A 25,659-nucleotide genomic window follows, 5' to 3' on the forward strand; every position below is an offset into this window, starting at 1 on the left:
GTGGAATGTGTTTGGAGATTGTTTACCCACAGGTGATTGTTCCATTGGCTTCTGCTGTGAGTTGTTTTGACTCTTTGGCCAATCAGGGCCAAGCTGTGTCAGGACTCTGGAGAGAGTCACGAGTTTTCATTATTAGCTTTTTAGCATTCAGTAAGTATCCCTTCTGTATTCTTTAGTATAGTATAGTATTCTCTAATATAATATAGTATCATAAAGTAATAAATTAGCCTTCTGAGAACATGGAGTCAGGTTCATCATTCCTCCCTGCCACAGGGATCCCTGCAGATACAATACTGTCCCATCCATAAACTTTTCCTGGAGAAATGTTCTTGTTCACTCCATCCTCACTAAGCCAGCCTGGCCTTTGCTCTGGCCGAAACTGCCCCATCCGATTACAGTCAGTGTTGCTTTTTCATCTGAATCTTGGAGCAAATCACTTCCCCACCCTGTGCCTGGTGTTCACAGATGGGACAATTCAGTGCTCTGTGGGATTTCATTCTTTTAGCTGCTTTTGGGCAGATACTGACTCTTCTTTGCATGTTTGTAGAGCATTTATCAGGTGTGTGTGTGTGACCTCAGGTGGCAGCTCTCACAGCAATAGAAATTATAACAAGAAATTCAGTCTCTCCCTCCTGTATTACATTTTGCTCATTGAATGCTTACAGTTGCTGGGACAAAAATCTGCATTGAAGCCCTGGGTCAGCAGTGAATTGGTGCAGGCAGGAGAGTGAGGAAGGGCAGTATCAGTTCTGTTTGCCTTTCTCTGGGAGCATCTCCCTTCAGGGATGGGATGTGGGGCTCAGCTGATGCAGTACAACCATCCTTAACTTCTCTCCCTTTGGCAGAGGTTCCCCCTGCAGCCCTTAACCACGTGCTGGGGACAGAAAACCCAAAAACTCTCTGGTTCTGCAGACTGGCAGGGAGCTATGACTCAGGAAGGGAAGGGACCTTGCAAAGCACTTTCAAATTCACCAGGTGAATTCCCCATCTTTCATGTCTTCATACAACTTTACAACACAAAACTAACCAATATTTTGTTCCTCACACAAAACACCAATTTTGTCAGATTATGCCTTTTTCTGACCCAGTGATGGGGCAACAGAGAGGCATTTTAAAAACTTTTATTCCATTTTCAGTCTCATGTGAAGGGTGAGACAATACAGATGTTATAAATCACACCATCACAATCAGAAGCCAGCTATTTATTAATTACAATACATTATAAGCATTTCTTGGCCTATCAGCTTTAGCTACACCATGCTGTAAATTCCTTAAAGCCAATAATCTAAAATTACCCATGTGGGTCCTAGTACAATGCATCTTTCATAATTCTGTTTCTCCAAAGTATCCAGTCTTATTTGCAAGGCCATCATTTGACACTTGTTTGCAGTTCCATTTCTCTCCCAACAATGTCTCCCCTATTCCATGGCATCTCTAAGTCAGCATTTCTTATCTCAAAGTTTACAAATACATACTGTGTAAGCCTTCTGTCAGACTTGAACAATTCTCTACAAATCCATTTCCCACAACCAGGCTCCACATAAAAAACACTTTTATGCTGAAATCAGAGATGTGACCTTGTCAATAATTTAACTGAGGGACCAAAGTCAGGCAGCTGAGTGCAGATTTCAGTGGAAGTCTGTGTCTTCCCCTTCCCTGGATGAGGATTTTGCATGTTTTCTTTTGTGATCAGGCGGCCCTGCAGCTGCTGGTGCTGTTGGACCGAGTTAATTTCCCTCCTGAATGATTTTATCTCAGGCCTTCAAGGCAGAAAAGCTGGTACAACAGCACAGAAAGTCATGGCATTTCCAGCAAGGCACCAGGTCTGCTCTGCTCAGCTTCCCAGGGTCTTGTTTGCTGTTCCCAGGTACCAAATGGGAATTTTCCTGAATGCTTAAATTACCTGTGGATTTCCAAAGCTGGTTATGGGTCCAACAGCTCACATGGAAATGTGGGGGTTGCTGCCTCTTTGGTTTTGGTGGATCTGTTTATCTCTTTGAAATGACTTTAAAAGTGAGACTTCAGCTCCTGTGTCCCTTTGGGTTCAAGTGGACAAATAGCATTTCTCAGTCTGGAGAGATTGATAAATCAGGATGTTGTGATGAACTGGTTTAAGTCAACAGTTCTTTGGATTTGTCGCTCAAACCTGTAACCAGGTTATACATTATTGCCCAGATCTGTCAACTGATTCACAATATTACAGGGTAAGGCCTGTCAACCACTTTTAATGTTTAGGACTAAATTTCAGAAGTGCTCTGGTGTAGGTACAGAAAACAATGAAACTGTTCCTGAAAATGTAGGATCAGATTTCAGGTGGCCCACAGAGGTTTTGTTTGTGCTGTGCAAAAGGCAGATTTTCCCCTGGGAGTTCCCTGTGCAGAATATTTACACTTAAAAACAAAAACATTGCTGCTACTTCTTTAGAAGACTAAGGAGAGATTTTGACAACCCCAACCTCTTTCCTTGCTAATATTTGTTAGTCTAGCAGCTAAAATAAGAGCAGTTCACTTGTGAATCATGGATTCTCATCTTGTTTCACCCCCTAACATGGGCAGGACACTTTCCATTAGAGCAGGTTACTCCAAGCCCCATCCTGTGGTATTGTGAAGTTCTCAGGACAAGGTGAGAGATGAGAATTTTACTTCATGTTCTTAGAAGGTTGATTTATTATTTTATTATTATTATATTATATTATATTATATTATATTATATTATATTATATTATATTACATTACATTATATTATATTATATTATATTACTGTACTAAAGAAAGAGGAAAGATACATCAAAAAGCTAAAACAAGAATAATAATGAAAACTCGTTACTAACTCCTCAAAGTCTGACACAGCTAGCTGTAATTAGCTATTAATTAAAAACAATTCACATATTTAAATAAACAGTCTCCAAACCACATCCCAAAGCAACAAAACATGGAGAAGCTGAGGCTTCTTATCTTGCCAGGAGAAGAAATCCTGGAGAAGAGATTTTTCAAAATATATGATAGTGACACCATCCACGCTGGATTTAACATTCCAGGAGTGGGGCAGCCTCAGCTTCTCTGAGCAAGCTTTATCAGTGCCTCACCACCCTCAGCACCAAGAATTTCTTCCTGACATCTTATCTAAATATCTTCTTTAAAACCACAGTGCAATCAGGCCACTACAAAAAATTACTTTAAAAAGCGTCCACTGCTTATTTCCTCCTTATGGTTTGTCAGTGATTTCTTTTTGTGTCTCTCTCTGCAGAATTTGATTTCCTAGAGGTGCCAAGCCAACAGAAAATTTCCTGTTCATGTGGTGGTCTTTGGAAAGCAAGCAGTTCCAAGTGGCCCTCAGCACTTGGATCATAAATAAACATTTGCTGCTGCTTTGAAAGCAGATTGGCCTCTGAGGCTTTATCCAGATAATGTTGTGAAGGTTCTCTTGCATGCAATTGTTTCTTCATTATTTGAACAGATGATGGCAGCAAAATCAGGAGTTCACTCAAAACATCCTCTTAGAGCCACATCATATCAGTGTCCTAATCAGAGAGTGGGCTCTGCCCTGCTCCAATCAGGGTAATGCCCTCTCAGGGTAAGTAAATTCGTGCTGATTATCTTAATCTGCTTGGAGAAATGCCAGATTTATTCATTTCTGAGGGGGAAGGAGCGGGATGGGAGGATGCCACAGCTCTGGGTGTGTGTTTGGGATGTATTGCATTACCCAGACTGGAGTCCCAGAGGAGCAGTGCTCTGTGCCATGTGTAAATAAATGGGAGGTGTGGATAGCAGAGCATCTGAGGATAAATCAGCCCTTTCACTGCTGAAACCCTTCACAACCCTTTCAGGGCTGTGCAGAGCTTGTCTGGGAGGTGGTGGTGGTGATTTTATAAACTTCAGTGGGTGGCAGCAAATGTCCCCAAGATTTTGGGATATTAATTTGTCTGCAAATCCTCACCCATAACTGCTGATAGGTGCTGCAGAGCAAAGAGAGGTTTTGCTTCTCAGCAGCCTCTCCACTGCAATCAAACTTCATACATGAGGACCTAGGTTGGGGGTACAACACCAGAGGGATGTGGAGGTAGAGCTAGTGCTTAGTTATGGGGATTTTTGAAGCAATTTTGAATGAGCTGGAGATGAGACCTCTTGAGTTTTTTTCGACAAAGAGATTTATTTTTCTTATCTTCTACATAGGCAGGAAGGGTGAGTTCAGCTCACATCTTTACTGCATGGCTCAGAAGGTCACAAGACCCTTAGTTACAAGACCTTTTAAGGATTTATTCACCAATCAAACACTGCCAACAAGGATATTTATGTTTTTGACCCAATCCTTAAATATTTCATCTTATGGACTCATGTTACAGTGTAGACTTAGTCAATCATGACACACAAACCTACAGTGCTGCACTCTAAACTCCTTGTTTATACCTTTGTAACTACTTTTTTTTATATCTTAAAGTCTAAAACTCTGGCCTAGAAGGGCAGGGATGGGGCAGCCACAGCTTCTGTGGGCACTCTGTGCCAGGGCCTCACCGCCCTCACAGGGAAGAATTCCTTCCCAATATCTAATTTAGCCCTGCTCTCTGTCAGTTTGAAGCCATTCCCCCTTGTCCCGTCCCTCTAGGTCCTTGTAAAAATTCTCTCTCCACCTTTGCTGTCAGCTCCCTTCAATGAGGGCACCCCAAAGCTTCTCTTCTCCAGGCTGAGCACCCTCAGCTCTCCCAGACTTTCCCCACAGCACAGGGGCTCCATCCTTCTGAGCATCTTGTGGCCTCCTCTGGACCCATTTCCACTGGTCCCTCCTGTGCTGGACACCCCAGGGCTGGGTACATTCTGCTATTGGTTTCTCTGGGTCTGGACTGGAGGCACTTGAGACAGTAATTCATGTTTGGACTCAGGTGTTTGTTATTTCTTATCAGTAAAACAGTCTCACTGCTGTGAGTTCAGCAGCAAGGCACAAAATGGCCAACAATCTCTTGTTACAAGGTCTTTTAAGACTCAACTATCCAATTAACAACTAGATCATTTCCCCTTTTAACCCAATAACTGATCCCAAAGAGGATCAGTTGCTAACAGGACAAATCTTATCCCACATTCCTCCTGCATCCAGAACTGGGCAGCAATTCCCACTGGGATTCTCTTGGGATCAAACGCCAAATGGAGCCTTAATTCCTGACACCAGTCTCTGACTTCTTGTGTAACTGTGGCCAAGTCAATTGGTCTCTTATTCCATTTTCCATCAGAGGATCAGTCAATGGGGACTTTTCCACCCAATTACAAAATGCCACCCAAACCCATGGAGAAGAAGAAGGAAGAAGCAGCATGAAGAAGAAACCCAGGACAACACCCTGTGCCCTCCATCTTGCTTCCATCCACAACACACTAAAAATCCCAAACCCTAAATTTCCCACCAAGTGATACACCTACACTGCTCTCTATAATCTATTTCACACTTTTGTGGATTCCAGTCTATTCTGGAGTTTAGGAAACTTTCTCCATGGATGAGAGTCACAGTCAGTGCTCCCCTGTGGGTCAGGACACCCCAGAGCAGACAGAGAAATATTCTCTGGGTTTCCACATCCTGTCAGTGCTGTCAGCTCTGGATCCCCAGCCAGCAGATGAAGATGTTTGTTGATATTAGAGAACTGTTGTGAGTGCAATTAATAAAGCTGAAAAGTAGTTGAAGAGCTAAATATCATTACATAATGAGACCTCCTTCCCAGTAAATGATGTGAAAAATGATTTCTTGCAAAGAATAACAAATTGCTGTGGCTTTTTACCCTAATTGTAGATGCTTGATTCTAATTTGTTGTTTGTCATTTCCATGTAAATGAAGAGTTTTAGCTATAATTACTGCATTTATGGCAAACAAGATACTATCATTTTCCAATGCTCACGAAGCACTGGCATGTTTAGAAATAGAAGAAATGAATAATTATGCGCCTTGAGCAGCTCCAGGGAGGGGTCTACAAGTCAGAGTATCCAAACAGGTCTTGCACAAAGGCAGCTGATGCCATTAACCCTCTTCTACATTTGGGGAGACAACTCAGAAACATGAAGTGACTTTCCCAGAGCACTCAGCAGTGCTCCAGGTGCCCAGATCCCTCTGGACAGCATCTTCTTGTCATCACTCTCACAGCCTAAAAGACAGCAGAGCCATCCATCATTTTGGTTGGCACTGAATTTCCTGGTTTGTCCCACTTATCCCAGTTCAGAGAAGCTTGAAGTGGCTGTCCCTGGATCTCTGGCAGTGTTCCAGGCCAGGTTGGATGGGGCTTGGAGCAACCTGGGATAGTGGAAGTTCCTGGGTGGAACAGGATGCTTAAAATAATGGCATCCTAAAGAACATTTATTTCCAAAAACCCCATTTTACTGTGATTTATTATTTGTATTATTTGGAGGTGTTACAGTAGGGGATATTTAACTATGAAGGAAGAGGCTTGGACACAAGGAAAAGAAACACAACTGACCTACTAGATGTGATCTGTTTTATCTTTAATATTCCCATAGCAAGGATGGAAAATGGAATGAGAGACCAATTTACTTGCCCACAGTTATACAAGAAGTCAGGGACAGGTGTCAGGAACTTTGAGGCTCCATTTGGTGTTTGATCCCAAGAGAATCCCAGTGGGAATTGTTGCTCAGTTCTGGATGCGGGAGGAATGTGGGGTAAGACTTGTCCTGTTAGCAGACACAAGCAAGTTCATTTTCCTTTTGTGACTGACACTGGGCAATGCTGCTCTTCCCAAGGATTTGCAGGAAAATGAGTCTCTGTTATAGTCAGATCTTATTTTTAGCACCTAATCGATGCTCAGGGCTTTGTGGTTTAATTAGTGGAATAATTGTTGGCTGAAAACACAGTCTAATACCTGTTTTTTCCTTCAAAGGTCAACTCCATCATTTTTGTTTCCAACCATTTAGTCCTTTATTGATCTTTAAGTCATTTCATGGGGAGTGCTGCGTCTTGACAGATGAAATAAAGGCCAAAACTTGAAATAAGAAAAATATATCCTTTTTCTTAAACACAAAAATGGAAAATTCCCCATTTCAGCCCTTGCTGCTGGCAAATCCTTCATACAGTGTCCCCAGAAAATGGGATTCTGAAAATTACTTTTGGTTCTTTATGGAAGGAAAAAAGCAAACCAAGAATCTTTTCCAATCCTGATTAATATCAGACATAGACTGAAACACAAAAATAATTTTTGCAGTGTAGCTGCTGTTCCTTTAAAGTAGATAAGGGCATGAGCTCTGCCAGGAGGGCAGGAAGATCTCTGGGGTTTGTATTTAGAGAGGGCTGAATGAGAAATGCCCTCTCCTCTCAGTACAGGGGAGTACCATGTGGCTTCAGCTGGAGCTTTGGAAGGTATTTAATCAAATAACTGATGCCTTCAGTTTTGGCTTTCATAATTTCCAGATTCTGTACTGCCTTAGAGTGTGACTCTGAACTTCATATGGAGTGTTAGCAAGTTCTCCTCGCAGTAACTGAGACAAAACAATCCTTTTCCAGCCCTAGAACCAAGGACACCATTGCAGCTTCAGCCCCAAAAAGTGCAAATAACAGAGAATTGAGGAGAGAAAACTGGGACTGCATAAACTGGAGCTGGAATTGGACAATTAAACCCAATGTGGAAATGGACCAAAACTTATAAAAGTGTAAAAACTCGTGACTTGGGGTCCATCTTGGGTGTAGCCCTGGCCAGGCTCTTGTACTGCCAAAGGTGAATTCTTTGAAGGCCTTTTAATAAATCCCTCCTTTATTCCTTAAATAAGGAATATTGAAGGAATATTAAATATTCTGCCCAGCCTCTGTTCCAGGTAGCCCCTCAAGGCATCATAACAGCCACACCACCATTTTGCTGCTGTCCTCCAGCTGAAATGAGGTGTTCTTGGAACAGAGGGAAGGATGAGATGCTCTTGGAGCAGAGGGAAGGATGAGGTGCCCTTGGAGCAGAAGGATGTATGAGGTGCTCTTGGAGCAGAGGGAAGGATGAGGTGCTCTCCACCTGCAGCTTCTCCACCTTTTCCATCCCTCCCATCACCGCAACCTGACATTTAGTTTTTAATTTGCACAAATCTATCCTGTCTTTGCCAGAATCTGTTCAGTCTTGTAGCAGAGCATGGGAGAGGCTGCTGGGTTGTGGAGCAGAAAACAGGCTTGGAGAAAAATGGGCATTCAAAGATAGCACGGGACCAAATTCCATCTTGGGGTAAATTTACAGGGTCAAACCCTCCAGCCATCCCTCAAAACCAGCAGTGATTTTAGGGGGATTTGGTGCCAGAAAGAGCTAAAATATTGGCTTGGTGTAGGGACAGAAATCCCCACAGTGTTTGTGGGGCTCAGCTCTGGTGGCTGGGATGGGATGGTGCAGTTTTCCTCCAAGACCTGTTGGTTCCCTCTGATCCCCCCGGGGATTTGGGCAGACTGACAGCACAACACAGAGCCTGCTGCTGGCAGGAGGAAGGATTTCTCTTCCAGGGCCACATCCTTGGCTGCTGTAGTGTCATTTCCTGTACAAATCAGGAAATTAAGGATCTGCAAACTAAGGATCGCAGTGCACCTTGAAGCTTCTCCAGAAATCAGCCAGTAAGGGTTGAGATAATGGAATTTCAGAATGGTTGGGACTGGAGGTGACCTCAAAGACCCTCTCTGTTCACAGCCCTGTGCAGGGTGGTGGCCAGGGACGCCTTCCACCAGCCCAGGTGTCCCCAAGCCCCGTCCAACCTGGCCCTGACAGCACTTGCTGGGGAAGGGTGATGTGTCCCCTCAAGGCATTGCCCTGCAACTCTGCACAAGCCATGCCAGTCATTAAATTGGTTAGATTTATATTCTGTTGTGTTCTAGTTCTTGATAACTTAACCAAATTTTAACTGTTTGGACCACGATTTTTTCCATGGTGCTTGTCCCTGACTGTTTAAGAAAACTTTGGCTGATTCATCACCTGCTCCAGTGGATGAATAATGGGAAGAATAAACCATTAATTAATTTTTTACTGGAGACCTCTGAGAAAAAAAATAATTGTACAGCAAAATTTTAGAATTGAGAGTGCAGGGATCAGAAGAACTCTGGAAGAGGTGTATCAGTGCTCTGGAAAAGCCTGGAAGGATTCTTTCATAGAACCTGGCTCTTCAGCTGATGCTTCTAGGTAGTTCCATTTGGATAGTGGTGTCTAAATAAACAGCACACAAATACCACCTTAAAAAGGTTATTGAAGCTGCAGAGTCAAGGTTCATGAGTAAAGAAAGATTTTTCATCTTCAGCAGGAGACAGCTTTGATGAGGAGCCTCCAGGGAGAGCTCAGAGCCCCTTCAGGGCCTCACGGGGCTCCAAGAGAGATGGAGAAGGACTTTGGACATGGGCAGGATGTGACAGGACACAGGGAATGGCTTCACACTGCCAGAGGGCAGGGCTAGATGGGATTTGAGAAGGAATTCTTGGCTGTGAGGGTGCTGAGGCCCTGGCACAGGTTCTGTGCCCAGAGAAGCTGTGGCTGCCCCATCCCTGGGAGTGTCCAAGGCCAGCTTGGACAGGGCTTGGAGCAACCTGGGATAGTGGAAGGTGTGGGGATGGAACAAGCCTGTCTTTAAGGTCCCTTTAACCCAGCCCAGTCTGTGTTTCTCTGACAGCTGGTGAATATGAGCATTTCAAGCACACAAGAAGCCCATGAGCTCCCTGTGTTCCTCCAGGAGCTGAGCCAGGGCAGGGTGAGGCAGAAGCTCATCCCAGCAGAGGTGTTGCCATTTCCATGAACAAAGTTTGCCTTTCCTCTCCCAGAGCAGACACAGCTTTTGAACACAGTGTGATCAGTAAATATTTAATCACACAACAAATTGTGCCAGCCAGTTCACAGCAACGTCCTGCTGGTGCCTTTTTGGATAATGGCAGGTTTTGTACCTTGGCTTGGCTTTAGCATCTTGTGCCTGTCTGGGGCCACTGAGGGAGGAACAAATGGTGTGTAGATGTCAATATTTGTTTTGAAGGCCCCACAGAAGAAGTGAGTTCACAGAAAAATGCCAAGGCAAAAGGGCAGTGCCTTTGCCAGCCTCAGTAAGGGGCGGATAAAGTGGAAAATGGCTTGAAAAGTGCAAGGGAAAAGGAAGAACGAGACCTAATGCCATGGGGAAAGGAGTGTCAAAAGGTCAGGGAAGGAGTTGGGAAGCCCAATTTGGTTCCTGCTTTCTGGGTGAGTGTGCTGAGTTGTCTCCCCATCTCCATTTCTTTTCTAAGAGATTTGAGGCAGGCTTGGGTTGCAACCATGTCGCGGACATCTTTTATGGAAAATCCTTTCCTTAGGATTTTTCCTCTTGAGAAGCTGGGAGGCCTCAGGAACAAAATGTAAACATTGATTATCTGCTGCTGTGGAATGCAACAGGTGCATCTGTGATTGGCCCATGTTGGATGTTTGTAATTAATGGCCAATCACAGCCCAGCTGGCTCCGACAGAGAGCTGAGCCACAAACCTTTGTTATCATTCTTTGCTATTCTATTCTTAGCCAGCCTTCTGATGAAACCTTTTCCTCTATTCTTTTAGTATAGTTTTAATGTAATATATATCGTAAAATAATAAATCAAGCCTTCTGAAACATGGAGTCAGATCCTCGTCTCTTCCCTCATCCTAAAACCCCTGTGAACATGGTCACACAACCAGGCTTGGGTTGCAGCTGGAGAGGCAGGGAAAAGGGTGTGGATGGTGCAGTTCAGGGACCAGACAGTGCCATGGTAGCTGTTAAAGTTCACTGGGTTAATTCAAAGTTCACCCAAGCAAAATTTTTATCTGAAAACATAAATGGTAATTGTCAGTTTGACATTTGTTTGATTATCCAGCTGTTGAAGCCTTCTCCAGTGGGGCAATTCATACATCAACATTCCCATCAGGTAGGTGTAGTTGTTCTGGAATTAAAAATATGCTGCCTTCCAGGCAGATGCCATTTTATTTATTATTTATTTGTGCTAGTAAGTAAATTGAAAATTGTGCTTTTTTAAGGGAAAGGAGCAGATGCGCCCTTGTGCCATTAAGTTGTCAGAGCTGAGCAGATGAAGCACGAAGCATTTCTGCAAAATTGTTCTCACAAGTCTCATTTGGGAAAAAACAAAGTTTAACGTGCAAGAGAAAGGGATGAAATCTGTAATGGAACAGGGCAGGTTGCTTGGTATGTACAGACTGATTGAAAGTAATCAATCTTTTTCTTATTTCCTGCACTTTAACCAGCTCTCCTTTGCTGAAAGATGCAGATTTGGAGTAGATATAAGGAAAAAAATTCTTGACTGTGAGGATGGTGAGACAAAGAAGTTGATAATCCCCCATCCCTGGCCTGGGGGTCATGATGGAAGAGTTATTGAAAGGAAAGGTGATGGATGAAGCTCCATCAGTAGCAGGATGGAGTTCTGGAATGAAGCTGTAAGTGCTGGATTTGAAAACCAGGCAACATCTGCAGGGATGAATGATAATGTGCCATGGAAAACCAGAATTGCTTTAACTGATGATTAAAAAGGAGGATATGATTAAAACAAGCTGATTAGATGAAACCAAAGTGACAAGACAAAGCAGCAGGGCATCCAAGAGGGGAGGGGGAGAGACACAACTGATGGCAGTAGGGCATGAATTATTGATTGAAATCTCCACCAGAAGTCTTTGCATTTTCTTATCTAGGAAGGGAGAGAATGAATGAGAAGGGAACAGAATTATTAAGCAGCTTTATCATTGCATTGGAGTGGATAATTAGGCAATTAGGATTACTAAAAGTCGGCAAAGCAAGAGGCCCTGGGGACTTGTGCTCCTGATTTCAGAGCAGGGTGGGGAGGGAAGCAGGGAAAAGCTTTTGGTGGGAGATTTGGGGGTGCCTTGGGGTGGGTGAGGGTGACAGGCAGAGCCAGGCTCTGGCAGCCAGCCCCTGCAGCCGCCAGGACAGAGGGGGCACAGGAGACCTGGAACATGAAAATGAACTTGTCTGGGGATGGACAGTCCTTGGAACAGCAGCAGGGAGGGAGATCAGGAGTGAAGGCTCAGCGTAAAAAGGGATCTGGACCCAAGTGAGTCCAGAGGAGACCACAGAGATGCTCTGAGGGTTGGAGACAGGCTGGGAGAGAGGGAGGTGTTCAGCCTGGAGAAGAGAAGGCTCTGGGGAGACCTCAGAGCACTTTCTGATTTTGGGCATCTATGAGTGTGTTCACAGGGGTTCTTGGATGAGGGAAGAGATGAGGATTTGACTCCATGTTTCAGAAGGCTGATTTATTATTTTCTGATATATATTACATTAAAACTATACTAAAAGAATAGAGGAAAAGGTTTCATCACAAGGCTAGCTAAGAATAGAATAGCAAAGAATGATAACAAAGGTTTGTGGCTCAGGCTCTCTGTCCAAGCCAGCTGACTGTGATTGGCCATTAATTACAAACAACCACATGAAACCAATCACAGATGCACCTGTTGCATTCCACAGCAGCAGATAATCAATGTTTACATTTTGTTCCTGAGGCCTCCCAGCTTCTCAGGAGGAAAAATCCTAAGGAAAGGATTTTCCATAAAAGATGTCTGTGACATGCATCCAGTGCCATGTACCTCAGGTGTCACCTGCTGTCCCCTCCTGAGCTTCTGCCTGCATTGCCAGAGCCAGAGATCCCAGAGGGGTTTTGCTCACAGGGAATTGTGAATGTCCCTTTGGACCAGGTCCCTCCAAAAGGGCCAGGCAGACACCACAGCACACAAATATTCTGACCTCTGCCAATGAGCCTCACTTCTTCAGCACCAGAGCTTCTGAATTATAATAATGTGGCTGCACATTTTGAAGGGGAAAGCTGGGTAAAACTGCCTAAAAATAGCACATGAATCCATCCTGGGCTGCTCTGAGGCCACTGCCAGACCTGTGTGCTCCTCCTCTGTGCTCCTGACTGGCTTAATCTTAAGCTATATGTTATTTAAAATTAATTTGCAGAGATGCAGACATTACATAAATCACTGAGGAAATGTCAGATTATGTATGTAATTTGCTGAAGTGCTCCACTCTCATCTTACTTAGCTCCCCATGAAACCAAGGGATCAAAATTAAGCTGAGGCAGAGTTTGGACCAGTCCCAGTCACCATCCTGGAAGTGCTGTGGAAGATGAGCCAGCACTGCAGACACTTGTTGGTAATTCACACCCAGAGAGACTCTTGGAATTTCTTCAGAACGTTCAGTGATCAGAGAAAGGAGGAATAAAGGGGATGATGAAAAATACATGGACGAGAGTATTTTTTACTAATTATTTGCTTGCCCTCATTGGCAAGTCACCTGGTGTTCTTGGAGAGAGCTGCATTTTCATGGGAATGTGCCAGCCACAACCTTCCTCTCCCAAGACCAAGCGAGAATATTAATTATGGATTCTGTTGCATAATTAGAGTCTGAAGCCCAGAATTAATTGATGGTAGCTGCTTAGCATAGATATCAATTCTACCTTGGAATAATGCTCTGTCTCCTAGCCACATACAGAGGGGTAAATCACTGGAGCAGTGAGTGCTCAGTTTTGGTGACACAGGGGCTTGTGATCTCCTGCCAGCTGTTAGAACAGTGCATTGGTGACATGAGAAGTGTTTGTAATTCATGGTAACCCTGTGCTCCTTGACTTGTCCTGGCCCCAGCCTGACAGGGCTGGGACCTTGGCTGTGACAGCTTGTCTTGGTTTGGAAAGACAGGAGTCTGCTGAGGAAGGCAGGAGCCTCCCCTGAAATGGAGAATGTAAACCCTCCCCGCCCCTCTGAATTGCTATAAATTTTAAATTAAGGGGCTCTCAGGCAAAAATATGGGAGAAGGAATAACAGTTCTTTAATAGGGAAAAGAAAAAAAATAAAAGGATAAAATAAACAATGCAGTGCACTAGAACAACACTGCCAGAGTCAGAACCCAACCTGACACCCTGTGGGTCAGGGTGTTGGCAGCAGTCCCATTGGAATTGTGGCTCAGCCCTCCTGCAGTGTCAGGGGTGGTTCTGCTGGAGCAGGGATCCTGTAGAGAAGGATGTATTCTTCCTCTGAAGATCCAGTGGGAGAAGAGACAGCTGCTGTTCCTCTGGGGAATCCAGTGGAGAAGCCGTGCTGGTGTTCCAGAATCTCCAGATTATATCCAGGTAGGAATGCTTGGCTCCTCCCTCTGGGCTCGCATCTCCCAGTGGGATGCTGTAGTTCTTATCAGCCGTGCAGTGACATTCAATAGCTGTTATCAGCAATGTCCCCTCCCCAGGGAGGTGTGAATGTGGTCACTGAAAGAGAGAGATAAGGCAAACTGCCCACTTGACAAAGGTAATCTGCCATACAGATGGTAATAGAAAACTTCTTGCATTGCTATCTTCAGCACAGCTCCACACTCTGCTCCTTCCCAGTGCAGTCCTGCCAGGACATTGAGGGTTTTCTGACCTCCTGCCTGAATCTCAATAATTTGGGGCCATTATTTTCCTCTAGCAGAGATCAAAGGCTGTGGCTGCATTAGAACATCCCCTGGAGAGGCACCTGGTCAGGGGGAATCACCTTGGGTTGTTTTTCCTGTGGCCTGGGTTGATTTCCAAAGGCACCTCACAGCTGAAAGCAAGGCTGGGTTTAATAACAAACAAATGTGTAACAGCAAATAAAGATTTGTACTATGGAGCTGCTGGGTGCTGCTGTTGCTTGGTGGAGCAGAGGGGAACAAAGCCAGCATCTGTGTTCATTAAAAATAGGTAATGGAATATTCTTAGCTCAGCCCTGCCTCTGCCTTGGCAGAAATACTCTGGAGTTAATTGCTGCTGTTGTTCAGCTGCAGCAAAGTGGGTCAGCTATTGGTGAGATCACTGATCCCATGGAATGGTTGGGAGAGGTGTAAAAATAGGCTTTGTGCTGTGCTCAGCTGGGGTTTGGGCCAGCTGAGCCCTGCAGGTGCAGGTGGGGATGCTGTCCCCAAGCCCTGTGGGTCTGAGCCACTGTCACCACTCCTGGCAGTGTCACACCTGGAAACCCAGCCCAGGGCAGCCAGGGGTGTCCTTCCTCTCTGGGATTCCACTGGGAATCCACCCTCAAGCTCCACCAGGGGAAATACAGGTTGGATATCAGGAAAAAGAAAGGGTGAGAAAGTTCTGGAATGGCTGCCCAGGGAGGTGGTGGAGTCCCCATCCCTGGGTGTGTTTAACAAAGCCTGGATGTGGCACTGGGTGCCAGGGTTCAGTTGAGCTGTTGGGGCTGGGTTGGACTTGATCATCTTGAAGGTCTCTTCCATCCCAACCCAGTGATTCTGTGAATCCAGGGCATGCAGGCTTGGGCTGGCAGAGGATTGTGGTGGCACCTTCATAAACTGAGTTTTGTATGGCTTAGTCTATGCAGGCCAGGACTAATGGTGGGAAGAGCTGATAAAACAAGACCTCATGTCCTCTTCTAGTGCTGTGTGTGGTCCCTCTCCTGGATAATTAATCTTTTTTTCTCAGCTCTCCCATCAGAGATAAGCGCACCTGGGCCTCCTTCACAGGTGTTCACCTTTAGCTAATTTGGGATCCTGTTAGGTGTTATCCTTCTGAAGGTGTTATGTTGCGCACACTTCAAAGGGAGTATTCAAATGGCTTTGAACTTGTGTTGCATCTGAGACATAAAATATCCATTTGCTGCTGGCCCTCCTGTGCCCCCTCACAGAAAGGCTCCCCCTTTCAAAAGGGTGCTCTGAGTGATGCTGACACTCATGTTGCTAATTCAAGCTTTGAAGGGATGTTTCATAACAAAGCAGGCTTGGAGATCAGGTCTAAATCCATAAACTTTGTGTGACGTTTGGGAGTTAATGCATCCTGGAAGAAATATCCCTCAGAAGGACATTGCTGCATCCAAGAGTCCCCTGTGCCTTTAGCATTGTCCTCCTGGAGAGATGAGAATCCTTGAAAAAACACACTTGCTGAGCCCCCAAAAACCCCAGTATTTAACTGGTTTTTGCCTCTTACCTATGAGCAGGAATTTGTTAAAACCCTGGCAGATCCTTGTGGGTATTTTGCTCCATGCAGTGCAGACACACCCAGAGCCCTGTGGTGTTTGTGACCCCTGCACCCACTGCTGAGCCCTTGCAGCTCTTTGAGATCACTGAATATTCCATCCCAAAGCACCTGCCATTACAAAATTTTAATTCTGAGCTGTCATATTTCATATTTTATTTACCTGCCAAGAGAAGAAAGTCGCAGTGCTGGCAGTACAAATTTGCTTGGGTTGGTGATTCAGCCCCTCCAGTGCCATCCCAGCCCTCTGGAGGCTTCCCAGAGCAGGCAGGGGCTATTCCAGAAAAGCAGGGCAATAAAAGGCAGTGAAAAATACATTTTTAGCCATCATTACAGGCTATACAAAATACAGGGCAGAATATCCACATAGAGGAGGCCAGGGGAAGGAAATAACTGCACTGAAAGGTTTTCTCCTGGTCAGACACCCTGGTGTGTGTATGAGAAGTGATGGTCAAAAACCCACAGCCTGAAATACTGGTTTTTATTTTCCTTTTTAAATCACTCTGAAGATGTGAATTGCTCAGCCAAAGGTGAGCTGCTTGCCTGCCAACTCCAAGAGTTTCTTGTGTTGATTTGCTGTATTTGCTTTTTCTCATGAATGAGGAAATAGGAAATCTAATGTTCAGCCTTATCAGCTTGCCAATTTAATTGCTGTCTATTTTAATCTTATCACTATCATTTGTCACTAATTAATAGAAGCAACATGATTGCAGCTTTTATTTTTCCTTATTTTTCAGTGAGAAGCTGGATGGAGAAGCTGAAAGATAAGGTAAGGAGGCTCAGTGTTTCAGTTCCTTTCAAAGCAAAACCACTGTTACTTGCAGGAATAAATAAATTCTTGGCAGTGCAGTTCTTTATCTCCATACAGACAGTTGAGAAAGGGCTTAAAATTTTCTCTGGGAGGCAAGTGAGCCAGGTGCTGCTGGTATAGAGTGGTGTGAATGCAGGAAAAGAATCCCTGATGGGTTGTAACTAAGGGCAGGAGGGACAGAAGTGTTTGATTGATTTCTCTGCACCAGAAAATGACCTTGTCAGATAACCCAAGTTACTTTTTTTTTAATTTCCCCTTAACTTATTCTAGAATAGTTTTGGTGGGAAAGGACCTTTGGAGGTCCATCTAGCCCAGCCCCTCTGCACTGAGCAGGGATATCTTCACCAGACAGGTGTTTAGGACCTGTCCAGCCTGACCTGGAATGTTTCCAGGGACCCCAAGGTAAGGAACTTAGTTCCACCCTTTTTTCTCTGCGTGCTGAGCTCAGTTCTGGATCCAAATCAAGAGGTGCTGCTCTCTGGTGAGAGGCTGCCTGCCATGCCAGTGCCTCTGCATGAGTCCTTTCCACCTCCACGTGCTGCAAATCCCTGCAAGGAGAATGATCAAACACAGCAAAGCTGACAAACAAGGTTCCAGACCCTGATCCTTCCTCCCTGGCATCCCAGGGGCTGCTCCATGCATCCAGGAGCTCTGCAGCCACAGGCACTGATGGCTTTTTAGGCTCTGCTGCCCTGGAGCAAATATTGACATTTCAGAATGGTTGTGAAGCTTTCCAAGTGTTGTGTTACTGACAGAAGAGCCATGAAGCTGGAAATGAGGTGACAGCAAGAACATTTTGTGACTCAACAGGCCTTGGAGATTCTTGAAGAAGGTCAGAGTCAGTAGAAACAAAAACCATCACAGGGAGTGGGAGCAATGTCTGCAAAGCCATCCCTGAGCTCAGGCAGACTCACCCAGCCAGCCCAGCCCTGCCTCTGCTCCACACCAAATTCCAGCAGCACTTTCACCATTTACCATCAGGTCAGAGCAGAGAAACAGGGCCTGGGGGTCTGTTCTTGTCTTGGTTTGGAAAGACAGGAGTCTGCTGAGGGAGGCAGGAGCCTCCCCTGAAATGGAGAATGTAAACCCTCCCCGCCCCTCTGAATTGCTATAAATTTTAAATTAAGGGGCTCTCAGGCAAAAATATGGGAGCAGGAAATAACAGTTCTTTAACAGGGAAAGGAAAAAACCCAAAAGGATAAAATAAATAATGCAGTACACCAGAACAACACCGACAGAGTCAGAACCCAGCCTGACACCCTGTGGGTCAGGGTGTTGGCAGCAGTCCCATTGGAATTGTGGCTCAGCCCTCCTGCAGGGTCAGGGGTTTTTCTGCTGGAGCAGGGATCCTGTAGAGAAGGATGTATTCCTCCTCTGAAGATCCAGTGGGAGAAGAGGCAGCTGCTGTTCCTCTGGGGAATCCAGTGGAGAAGCTGTGCAGTTATTCCAGGATCTCCAGATTATATCCAGGTAGGAATGCTTGGCTCCTCCCTCTGGGCTCACATCTCCCAATGGGATGCTGTAGTTCTTATCAGCCGTGCAGTGACATTCAATAGCTGTTATCAGCAGATGTCTCCCTGGAGGGAGGAGTGATTGTGCTCACTCAGAGAGAGAGATAAGGCAAACTGCCCACTTGGCAAAAGACAACTGCCATACAGAAGGTAATGGAAAACAACTTGCCTTGCAACCTGGAGCAGTTCTGCAGGACTGGGGGTGGGAGGGTTTCAGGGTGGGCTCCTGCCCAGCCCTGCTGAGTTGTCTTTCTGCCTGCACTAGGAAGGAGGCAAGTCTAGAGCCAGTCTAGAGCCTCCTTGGCCTGGGATTCATCCAGAGCAGATGCTGAAAGGACAGAGAATGGTTTTCCCAGCCAAGGTAAAGAGCAGCTGAGGCTGGCTGAGTGCCTGGAGGGATTGCAGCATGCACAGGGCACTGCTCATGCCAGCACGGGGCACAGCACAGCCTGGGGACATCAGTGGCTTCTCCCTGAAGCTGTGGCTTGTCTTTCCTCTTGTCACCTTGTTGACCACCTCTGTCCTTCCCTGTTGCATGTTCCTGTCTCCAGCAGAGCCCTGCAGAGCCTGAACCTCGTGCAGGCAGAGCCTGGGCTGTGGCAGTGCCCAGCTATCACTGGCTGGGGTCTGTGTACAAACCACAAATGGGATGGGACTGCTGGGAACAGCCTTGAGCTGTTTTATTTTCTAGTATCAGCTTTATTACATGGTTTTGACAATGGGAAGATGCCATCAGCAGACCAAGAATTTAATGTTACAACTTACTTTAAAAGTTTTTTGACCAATTACACAAAGCAAAAGCACATTGACAGTAGTTCCATCCAACCACTGTAAGCACATGTACCTTCAGTTAAAACAATCCTTGCTTATTTCAAATACAATACCTGCTTGTAAGCCTTAAAACACAATGCACAGAGCTCCATTATTAAGCTTAAAGCTTCCTAATATCTCACTAGATAAAATTTTCTGCAGCTTAGGGAGTTATTCTAGACAAGCTGTAATACACAAACCATTGTTCTATTTGTCCTTGCTTTTCTATATTTTACATAATTTTTCTGCTGACCAATCTTTTGGCTGCTGCTTAGCTCTAATCACAGTTCTGCTGCCTCCAAGGCCTGCCTTTTGCAGATTTCCCAAAACCCTCTGGTTTTATGGATTCCCACACCCAGCACAAGCACTGCTGTCACTGAGGATCCACTGGTGTCCATTTCCACTCACTCCTGAGCCACCTCCCTCCTTTGGGATTTGTCACCTGCCTCACATTTTTCCTTAGAAAAGTCCAACAAAAAACACTCCCCTCCACTCCCAACCAGTTGCTGGTGTCACAAATCACTTGCAAATAAACTTGTTGACCCCATTCCCTCCCCTTCCTAATTGACTTTATCAGCTCCAGTCTGTGTGCCCTTCTCATTTGCCCCATCCTGTTTTATAATCCCTCTACCCAGACAAGGATTCCAGCACATCTCTGAGAGAAATGTCCTTCCCCGTCCCTCAGGTGTGGCTGTGGGACCAGGAGCACAGGTCAGGGACAGATTTATGTCTGGTTTGCTGCAGTCACTGTGCAAATGCTGCATTTGGTGGGGCAAATAATGGACGTGGAGTTCCTCTCAGGTTCTATTCCTGTTATCTCAAAGCCCAGCAGGGCCAGGAAGGTCCTGGGCATGGATTGGGTGTATTAAAAGCTAAAGAAGCTACATCCTCTTTCCCATAATGGGGTGAAAATGTGGCTTTGGCCTGTGAAATGGGGTTTTCTGTTGAGAAAGTGCAGTAGCCCTCAGAAGCTGGGCTGCAAGACACAGAAGGGATGGATTTGCATCACATCACAGGTTTTTGGGGTATAAAACACTGGATCTGGGGGCTGGGGGGAAACCTGTAAAAGGCCATGGGCTGGTCAGGTGTGATAAAGGCTCACAGACAGGCTGAGGAGCTCACTGTGATTTCTGACATGGAAACTCAGCTGGGCAGCAGCTCAGAGCCATTTGCAGCCTCCCCTCACTGCCCATGCCAGCAGCAAAGTTCCAGAAATAGAAAACCCCACGCTGCACTAATTAGGTCACCCAATTAAGGCACCTTAATTGCCTCACAGAGACACAGCCTTCAGCTGTGTCCTTTTTTGGGAGCTGGGCTCAGGCTGCAGCCCCTTCCCAGCACCTGAGCTGAGCAGGGCTGGCTGTTCTGGGAGGGGCTTCAGGGAATCTGAACCATGCAGCTGAAGATCCCTCAGGCTTTGGGATCCACACACAGAGGAGCTGTTGCTGTTTAAAGCACTGAGTAGGACCTGGAGGGGCTGGGGGAGCAAACCAGCCCTCTCTGGGGGAGGAGGGAGCAGGCCCCGATGGAGATCCATAGAAAAGGATCTGGTGCTGCTCTAGGCCAAAAATCTAATCTAATCTAAAATTCTAATCCAAACTGTGACCCAAACCCTGACCCAATTCTAATCCAAATCCTGATCCAAACTCTGATCCAAATCCTGATCCAAACTCTGATCCAAATCCTGATCCAAACCTGACCCAAACCCTGATCCAAACATGACCCAAACCCTGATCCAGTTCCAATCCAAACCTGACCCAAACCCTGATCCAATTCCAGTCCAAACCCTGATCCAAACATGACCCAAACCCTGACCCAATTCCAATCCAAACCCTGACCCAAACCCTGATCCAATTCCAGTCCAAGCCCTGACCCAAACCCTGATCCAATTCCAATCCAAATCCCGATCCAAACCTGACCCAAACCCTGATACAAACCCTGATCCAATTGGTGCCTGCCCCAGATCAAAGCAGTTATTTTCATTCTCCAGGTAAGTGCACACAGGCAAGCTAGTGCACCTGAACAGCTTTTTAAATTTTTTTTTTATTTCCTCTCACTCAGTGGATTATGGGAGAGAAGTAATTATGGTGTGTGTGCTGTGTTGTGTTTTGAGAGCACAGATGAAGGCAGGTGGTTGTAAGCAATGGGCTGAGCCTTGCTGGGAGCTATCTGATAGTCCTCACAATTGGTGCCTGTGTCCCTTGGCAGGAAAAATCCATTTTTGGGGATGTAGCAGGCAGAGGGTGAAGCTGTACCTGCCAGGCTGTACCTGCCTCCCTTGCAATGCTGAGCCCACCTGCCCAAATTAGGTGAGGACTCTGAGACAATACTTTAAAACTTATGTTCCTTTTCATTTCAAGCAGTAAAATATAAAATAGCAAGAATTTGGGAATATTTTCCTGAGGATTTAGAGTGTTTAGATGTGTAATTTTAGATTAGCCATGCTGACTGTATTTTTTGTTTTAATGGGCAGTGCAAACACACTGATTGCAGTGATTGAATTAGGGCTGGTTAATTTTGCTGTGCTCCCCTTAAGGCCACCTGAGGGTGTGAGTGTCCTCCCTCTGTATCACCATCCTGGTGCCATGCAGGGGACCCCCTCCCATGTGTGAAAAAAGCCAATCACTTGTTTTTAAAATTTTAAAAGTTTAATAATAATAAAATGGTTATAAAAATGGTAATATAATTAGAGTTATGATAATTTGGATTAGGATAATATGAGACAATAGAAACAAAGAGTTATGGACAGTGTGGGTACCTCTTCTGGGCAAAATAAGTCTGAAAAAGGACACACATTAAAAGAGGATTAACCCTTAAAAGCAACAGCCTGTTGCATATTCATACACCTCATCCATGATGCATAAATTCCATTCAAACACAGGATTCTGTCTGGTCAGTGTCAGCTTCTTCCTCTGAATCCTGACAGCATCTTCGGGACAGAGTGAGGCAGGAAGAAGTTCATTTCTCCTGATAAAGGAGCAATAAATTCTCTTTCTCTGAAAGATTCAGGTGTCCTGTGGCTGCTATCTCACTGCAAATCCTTTCTTTAAAAAAAGTATCTTACATAGCATAGTTTCTATTTTAACCTTATGTTATAACCCAAAACTATATTTAACACACTACTTAAGAAAATTAACACAGCATAACTTTCTAACATAACACATAAAATACTCATTTCAATAGCTGCAAAAAGCTATCATAAAATACCCATTTTTCACACTATGCAAAGCCAAAGTGTTTGGCTCAAAGATTTTGAGTACAAAGCAGAGGAGGCCTCGACATCACCTTCCTTTGGCAGCCAAGGTTTTCCTTCAAAACAAAAAAACACTCCCAACCAGTTGCTGGTGTAGCAAATCACTTGCAAACAATTGACCCCATTCCCTCCTCTTCCTAATTGAGTTTATCAGCGCCAGTCTGTGTGCCCCTCTCGTTTGCCCCATCCTCTGTTTTAGAATCCCTCCACCCAGACAAGGATTCCAGCACACAGTGGCCCATCTCTGAGAGAAATGTCCCTCTCCTAAAGGCAGGCAGGGTGTCAGCAGTAAATGTCTGTGAGGAAAAGCTGAGTTGTGCTGGTGACCAACTGGCTCCTGGAGTGGGGAATCATCCCGTGCAGGAAGGTGATGGGGGCTCAAATCCAGGAAACTCTGAGGATATCACCATAGGGATTAATTGCAGTCCTTGGCTGGTGAAAATGGCTCTGAAAGGATGGTTTTGGGAGTGATGCTCTGCTCCTCTCTCCTCCATTTAGGCAGGATACATGTCAGGGATGCTGGTTCCTGTGGGAGTTGGAATAGCTGGAGCTCTCTTCATCCTGGGAGCGCTCTACAGCATCAAGATGATGAATCGCCGGAGGAGAAACGGCTCCAAGCGGCACAAAAGGAAGGTATGGAGTGTGAGAAACACCAATCACTTGTTTTTAAAATTTTAAAAGTTTAATAGCAATAAAATTATTATATAAAAATAGTAATACAACTAGAGTAATAATAATTTGGACAATTTTAATTAGGACAATATGAGACAATAGAGACAAAGAGTTACGGACGTCCAGGTACCTTTTTCTGGGCAGCACGAACCTGAAAAAGGACACCCGTTAACAGAGGATTAACCCTTAAGAGCAACAGCCTGTTGCATATTCATACACCTCATCCATGATGCATAAATTCCATTCAAACACAGGATTCTGTCTGGTCAGTGTCAGCTTCTTCCTCTGAATCCTGACAGCGCCTTTGAGGCGGGAAGAAGTTCGTTTCTTCTGATAATGGAGCAATAAATTCTTTTTATCTGAAAGATTCAGGTGTCCTGTGGCTGCTATCTTGCTGCAAATCCTTTCTTTAAAGAAAGTATTTTACATAGCATAGTTTCTATTTTAACAATTTTTGTAACCTAAAACTATATTTAACACAGTACTTAAGAGAATTAATACAGCATTACTTTCTAACACAACACATCTAATATTCATTTTAATATTTGCGAAAAGCCAATCATAAAATACATACATTTTTCACAGGAAGGTATGGAAACTCTGAACCCTCCTGGCTGGAAACCAAGCTCAGCCTGGCTGGGGTCTGTCTGAGCTGGGGCACCTCGGTTACGGGATGGGGGCATCCGAATTCTCTCAGTTTGGTTCCTTTTTGCAGCTCTCTGATGTTTGTTCTCCTCCCCCAGCAGAGGGAATTTAACAGCATGCAGGACCGAGTGATGCTCCTGGCCGACAGCTCTGAAGATGAATTTTGAGTGGAACTGCAGTGCCCTTGGGAGGGAGAGCCCGTGACTTTCCAGAGGAGGGAGAGAGGGGGAGGAGAAGAACGAGCGACTTTTGTGCTGCTGCAGCGCTGCTCCCTCGGCTGCCCCGGGCAGGGGTGCGTCCCCAGCCCAGTGACAATGACAATGACAATGCTATGCTCTACGTGTGCCACCCGTGGTGTTTGTTTTGATACAGTAGTGGAGATCTCACACTCCCTCATTCAGAGCCACAGCTGGAGCTGATCCGTGTGGATGATTATTTTCCTCTTGCCCTGGTGTACTGTTTTGGTCCTGGCTGGCAGTAATCTAATCGTAACAATAGCTCTCACCCATCCCAGGAATGGAAATCTTTACTGTGAATGACTTCTGTCCAATTCATTTTAAATGTTACATGACCTGAGCTAGAGTTCCTTAGTGCTAAGATTAGCTGCTCTGCTTTATTAATGAGTTGTAAGCCTGGCCTGTACCCCTGGCTGCCTGAGAAGTGCCCATGTACAGGGTTCTTGATACAGTTTGAAGCACATTTTTGCCCTTGGGTGCCCTCACTCTCACCCCTTTCTTCCTTCAGCTCTGCTCCACACTGCTTGGAGACACACAGGAATGGCCTCAGCATTGATTCCACCTCAAAATTCCCTGTCCATGTCCAACCAGCACTGTTTGTTACAGCACAATAAATACCAGCACTCATCTACTAATGGCTGCTCTTGCCTTTGCATCTCTTGGCTTTTGCTCAGTGTGCAAGGAGGTGACAGAAGAGGCAGGTCAGAGACTTCCCCAGCTTCTGCCTCCTCTTGGAAGGACACCAGCTCCAGGTTCTTCTCTTTCCAAGGCTGCATTCCCACAGGGATGAGAGTGCAGCCTCTGAACTCCTTTACCCCACTGGAAAATGCATTTTCAGCCCCTGAAAGGTGCTTGAGGAACAGCACCCTTGGGGGATCTGGATGGGTCTTATCTCACAGGATCACAGAATGGTTTGGGTTGGAGAGGGACTTTCCAGGCACCTGGTTCCAACCCTGACACCTTCCACTATCCCAGGTTGCTCCAAGCCTCGTCCAGTCTGGCCTGGAAAACTTCCAGGGATGGGGCAGCCACGGATTCCCTGGGCCTTGGTGTCCAAACCATGGAATTCAGAAAGGCTCTAAAGCTTGGGGAGAAGGTGCAGTCACTGTTGGGGGATTTGTGGCTAACAGTGGGAAAACAGCAAGAGCTGCAGAGACATCAGGTATGGGGGGTGAGATGGGAACCCCTGGTGTGGGGAGAAAGGTGAATCCATGGCACAGATGGGTGCAGGGGGTTGTGGAGGTGCCCTCTTTGTCCTGAGTACTGAGGGACACAGTGCTTGAGGTGTCACAGGCATTGAGCAGGGGAGAATAATGCAGCTTTGCCCAGAAACGCTGCCAAAATAACCAGGAAAAGGCTGCACTGTTGGGCTGTGCTTCCCACTGTGGAATTACTTCAATCTGACATGAAAAACATCCATGTTTCTGAGGAGGGAATCCATGTTTCTGAGGAGGGAATCCATATTTCTGAGGGGGGAATCCATGTTTCTGAGAGGGGAATCCATGTTTCTGAGAGGGGAATCCATGTTTCTGAGGGGGGAATCCATGTTTCTGAGAGGGGAATCCATGTTTCTGAGAGGATAATCCATGTTTCTGACATGGGAATCCATGTTTCTGAAAGGGGAATCCATGTTTCTGAGGAGGGAATCCATGTTTCTGAGGTGGGAATCCATGTTCCCGAAGGTGGAATCCATGTTTCTGAAGGGGGAATCCATGTTTCTGAGAGGATAATCCATGTTTCTGACATGGGAATCCATGTTTCTGACATGGGAAT

General features: G+C 45.5%; 1 protein-coding gene across 2 annotated transcripts in view; it reads left to right on the forward strand.

Moving 5' to 3' along the window:
• The window catches only part of ARMH4 (armadillo like helical domain containing 4), a 62,226-nt gene extending 37,707 nt beyond the window's left edge, over positions 1-24,519 (forward strand). Inside the window, exons 6-8 of one of the 2 annotated variants that reach the window (XM_054286771.1) lie at positions 16,686-16,717; positions 22,832-22,966; positions 23,749-24,519. In XM_054286771.1, the coding sequence (XP_054142746.1) occupies positions 16,686-16,717; positions 22,832-22,966; positions 23,749-23,817 (236 nt within the window). In that variant the 3' untranslated portion in view covers positions 23,818-24,519. The remainder of the gene's footprint in view (positions 1-16,685; positions 16,718-22,831; positions 22,967-23,748) is intronic. The other variant, XM_054286773.1, reaches the window with a different exon arrangement.
• The last annotated feature ends 1,140 nt before the right edge of the window (positions 24,520-25,659 follow it).

Source organism: Melozone crissalis, unplaced genomic scaffold (assembly GCF_028551555.1).
Source record: "Melozone crissalis strain CALT ecotype California unplaced genomic scaffold, PUWL_Pcris_2 ptg000056l_1, whole genome shotgun sequence".
Lineage (NCBI taxonomy): Eukaryota > Metazoa > Chordata > Aves > Passeriformes > Passerellidae > Melozone > Melozone crissalis.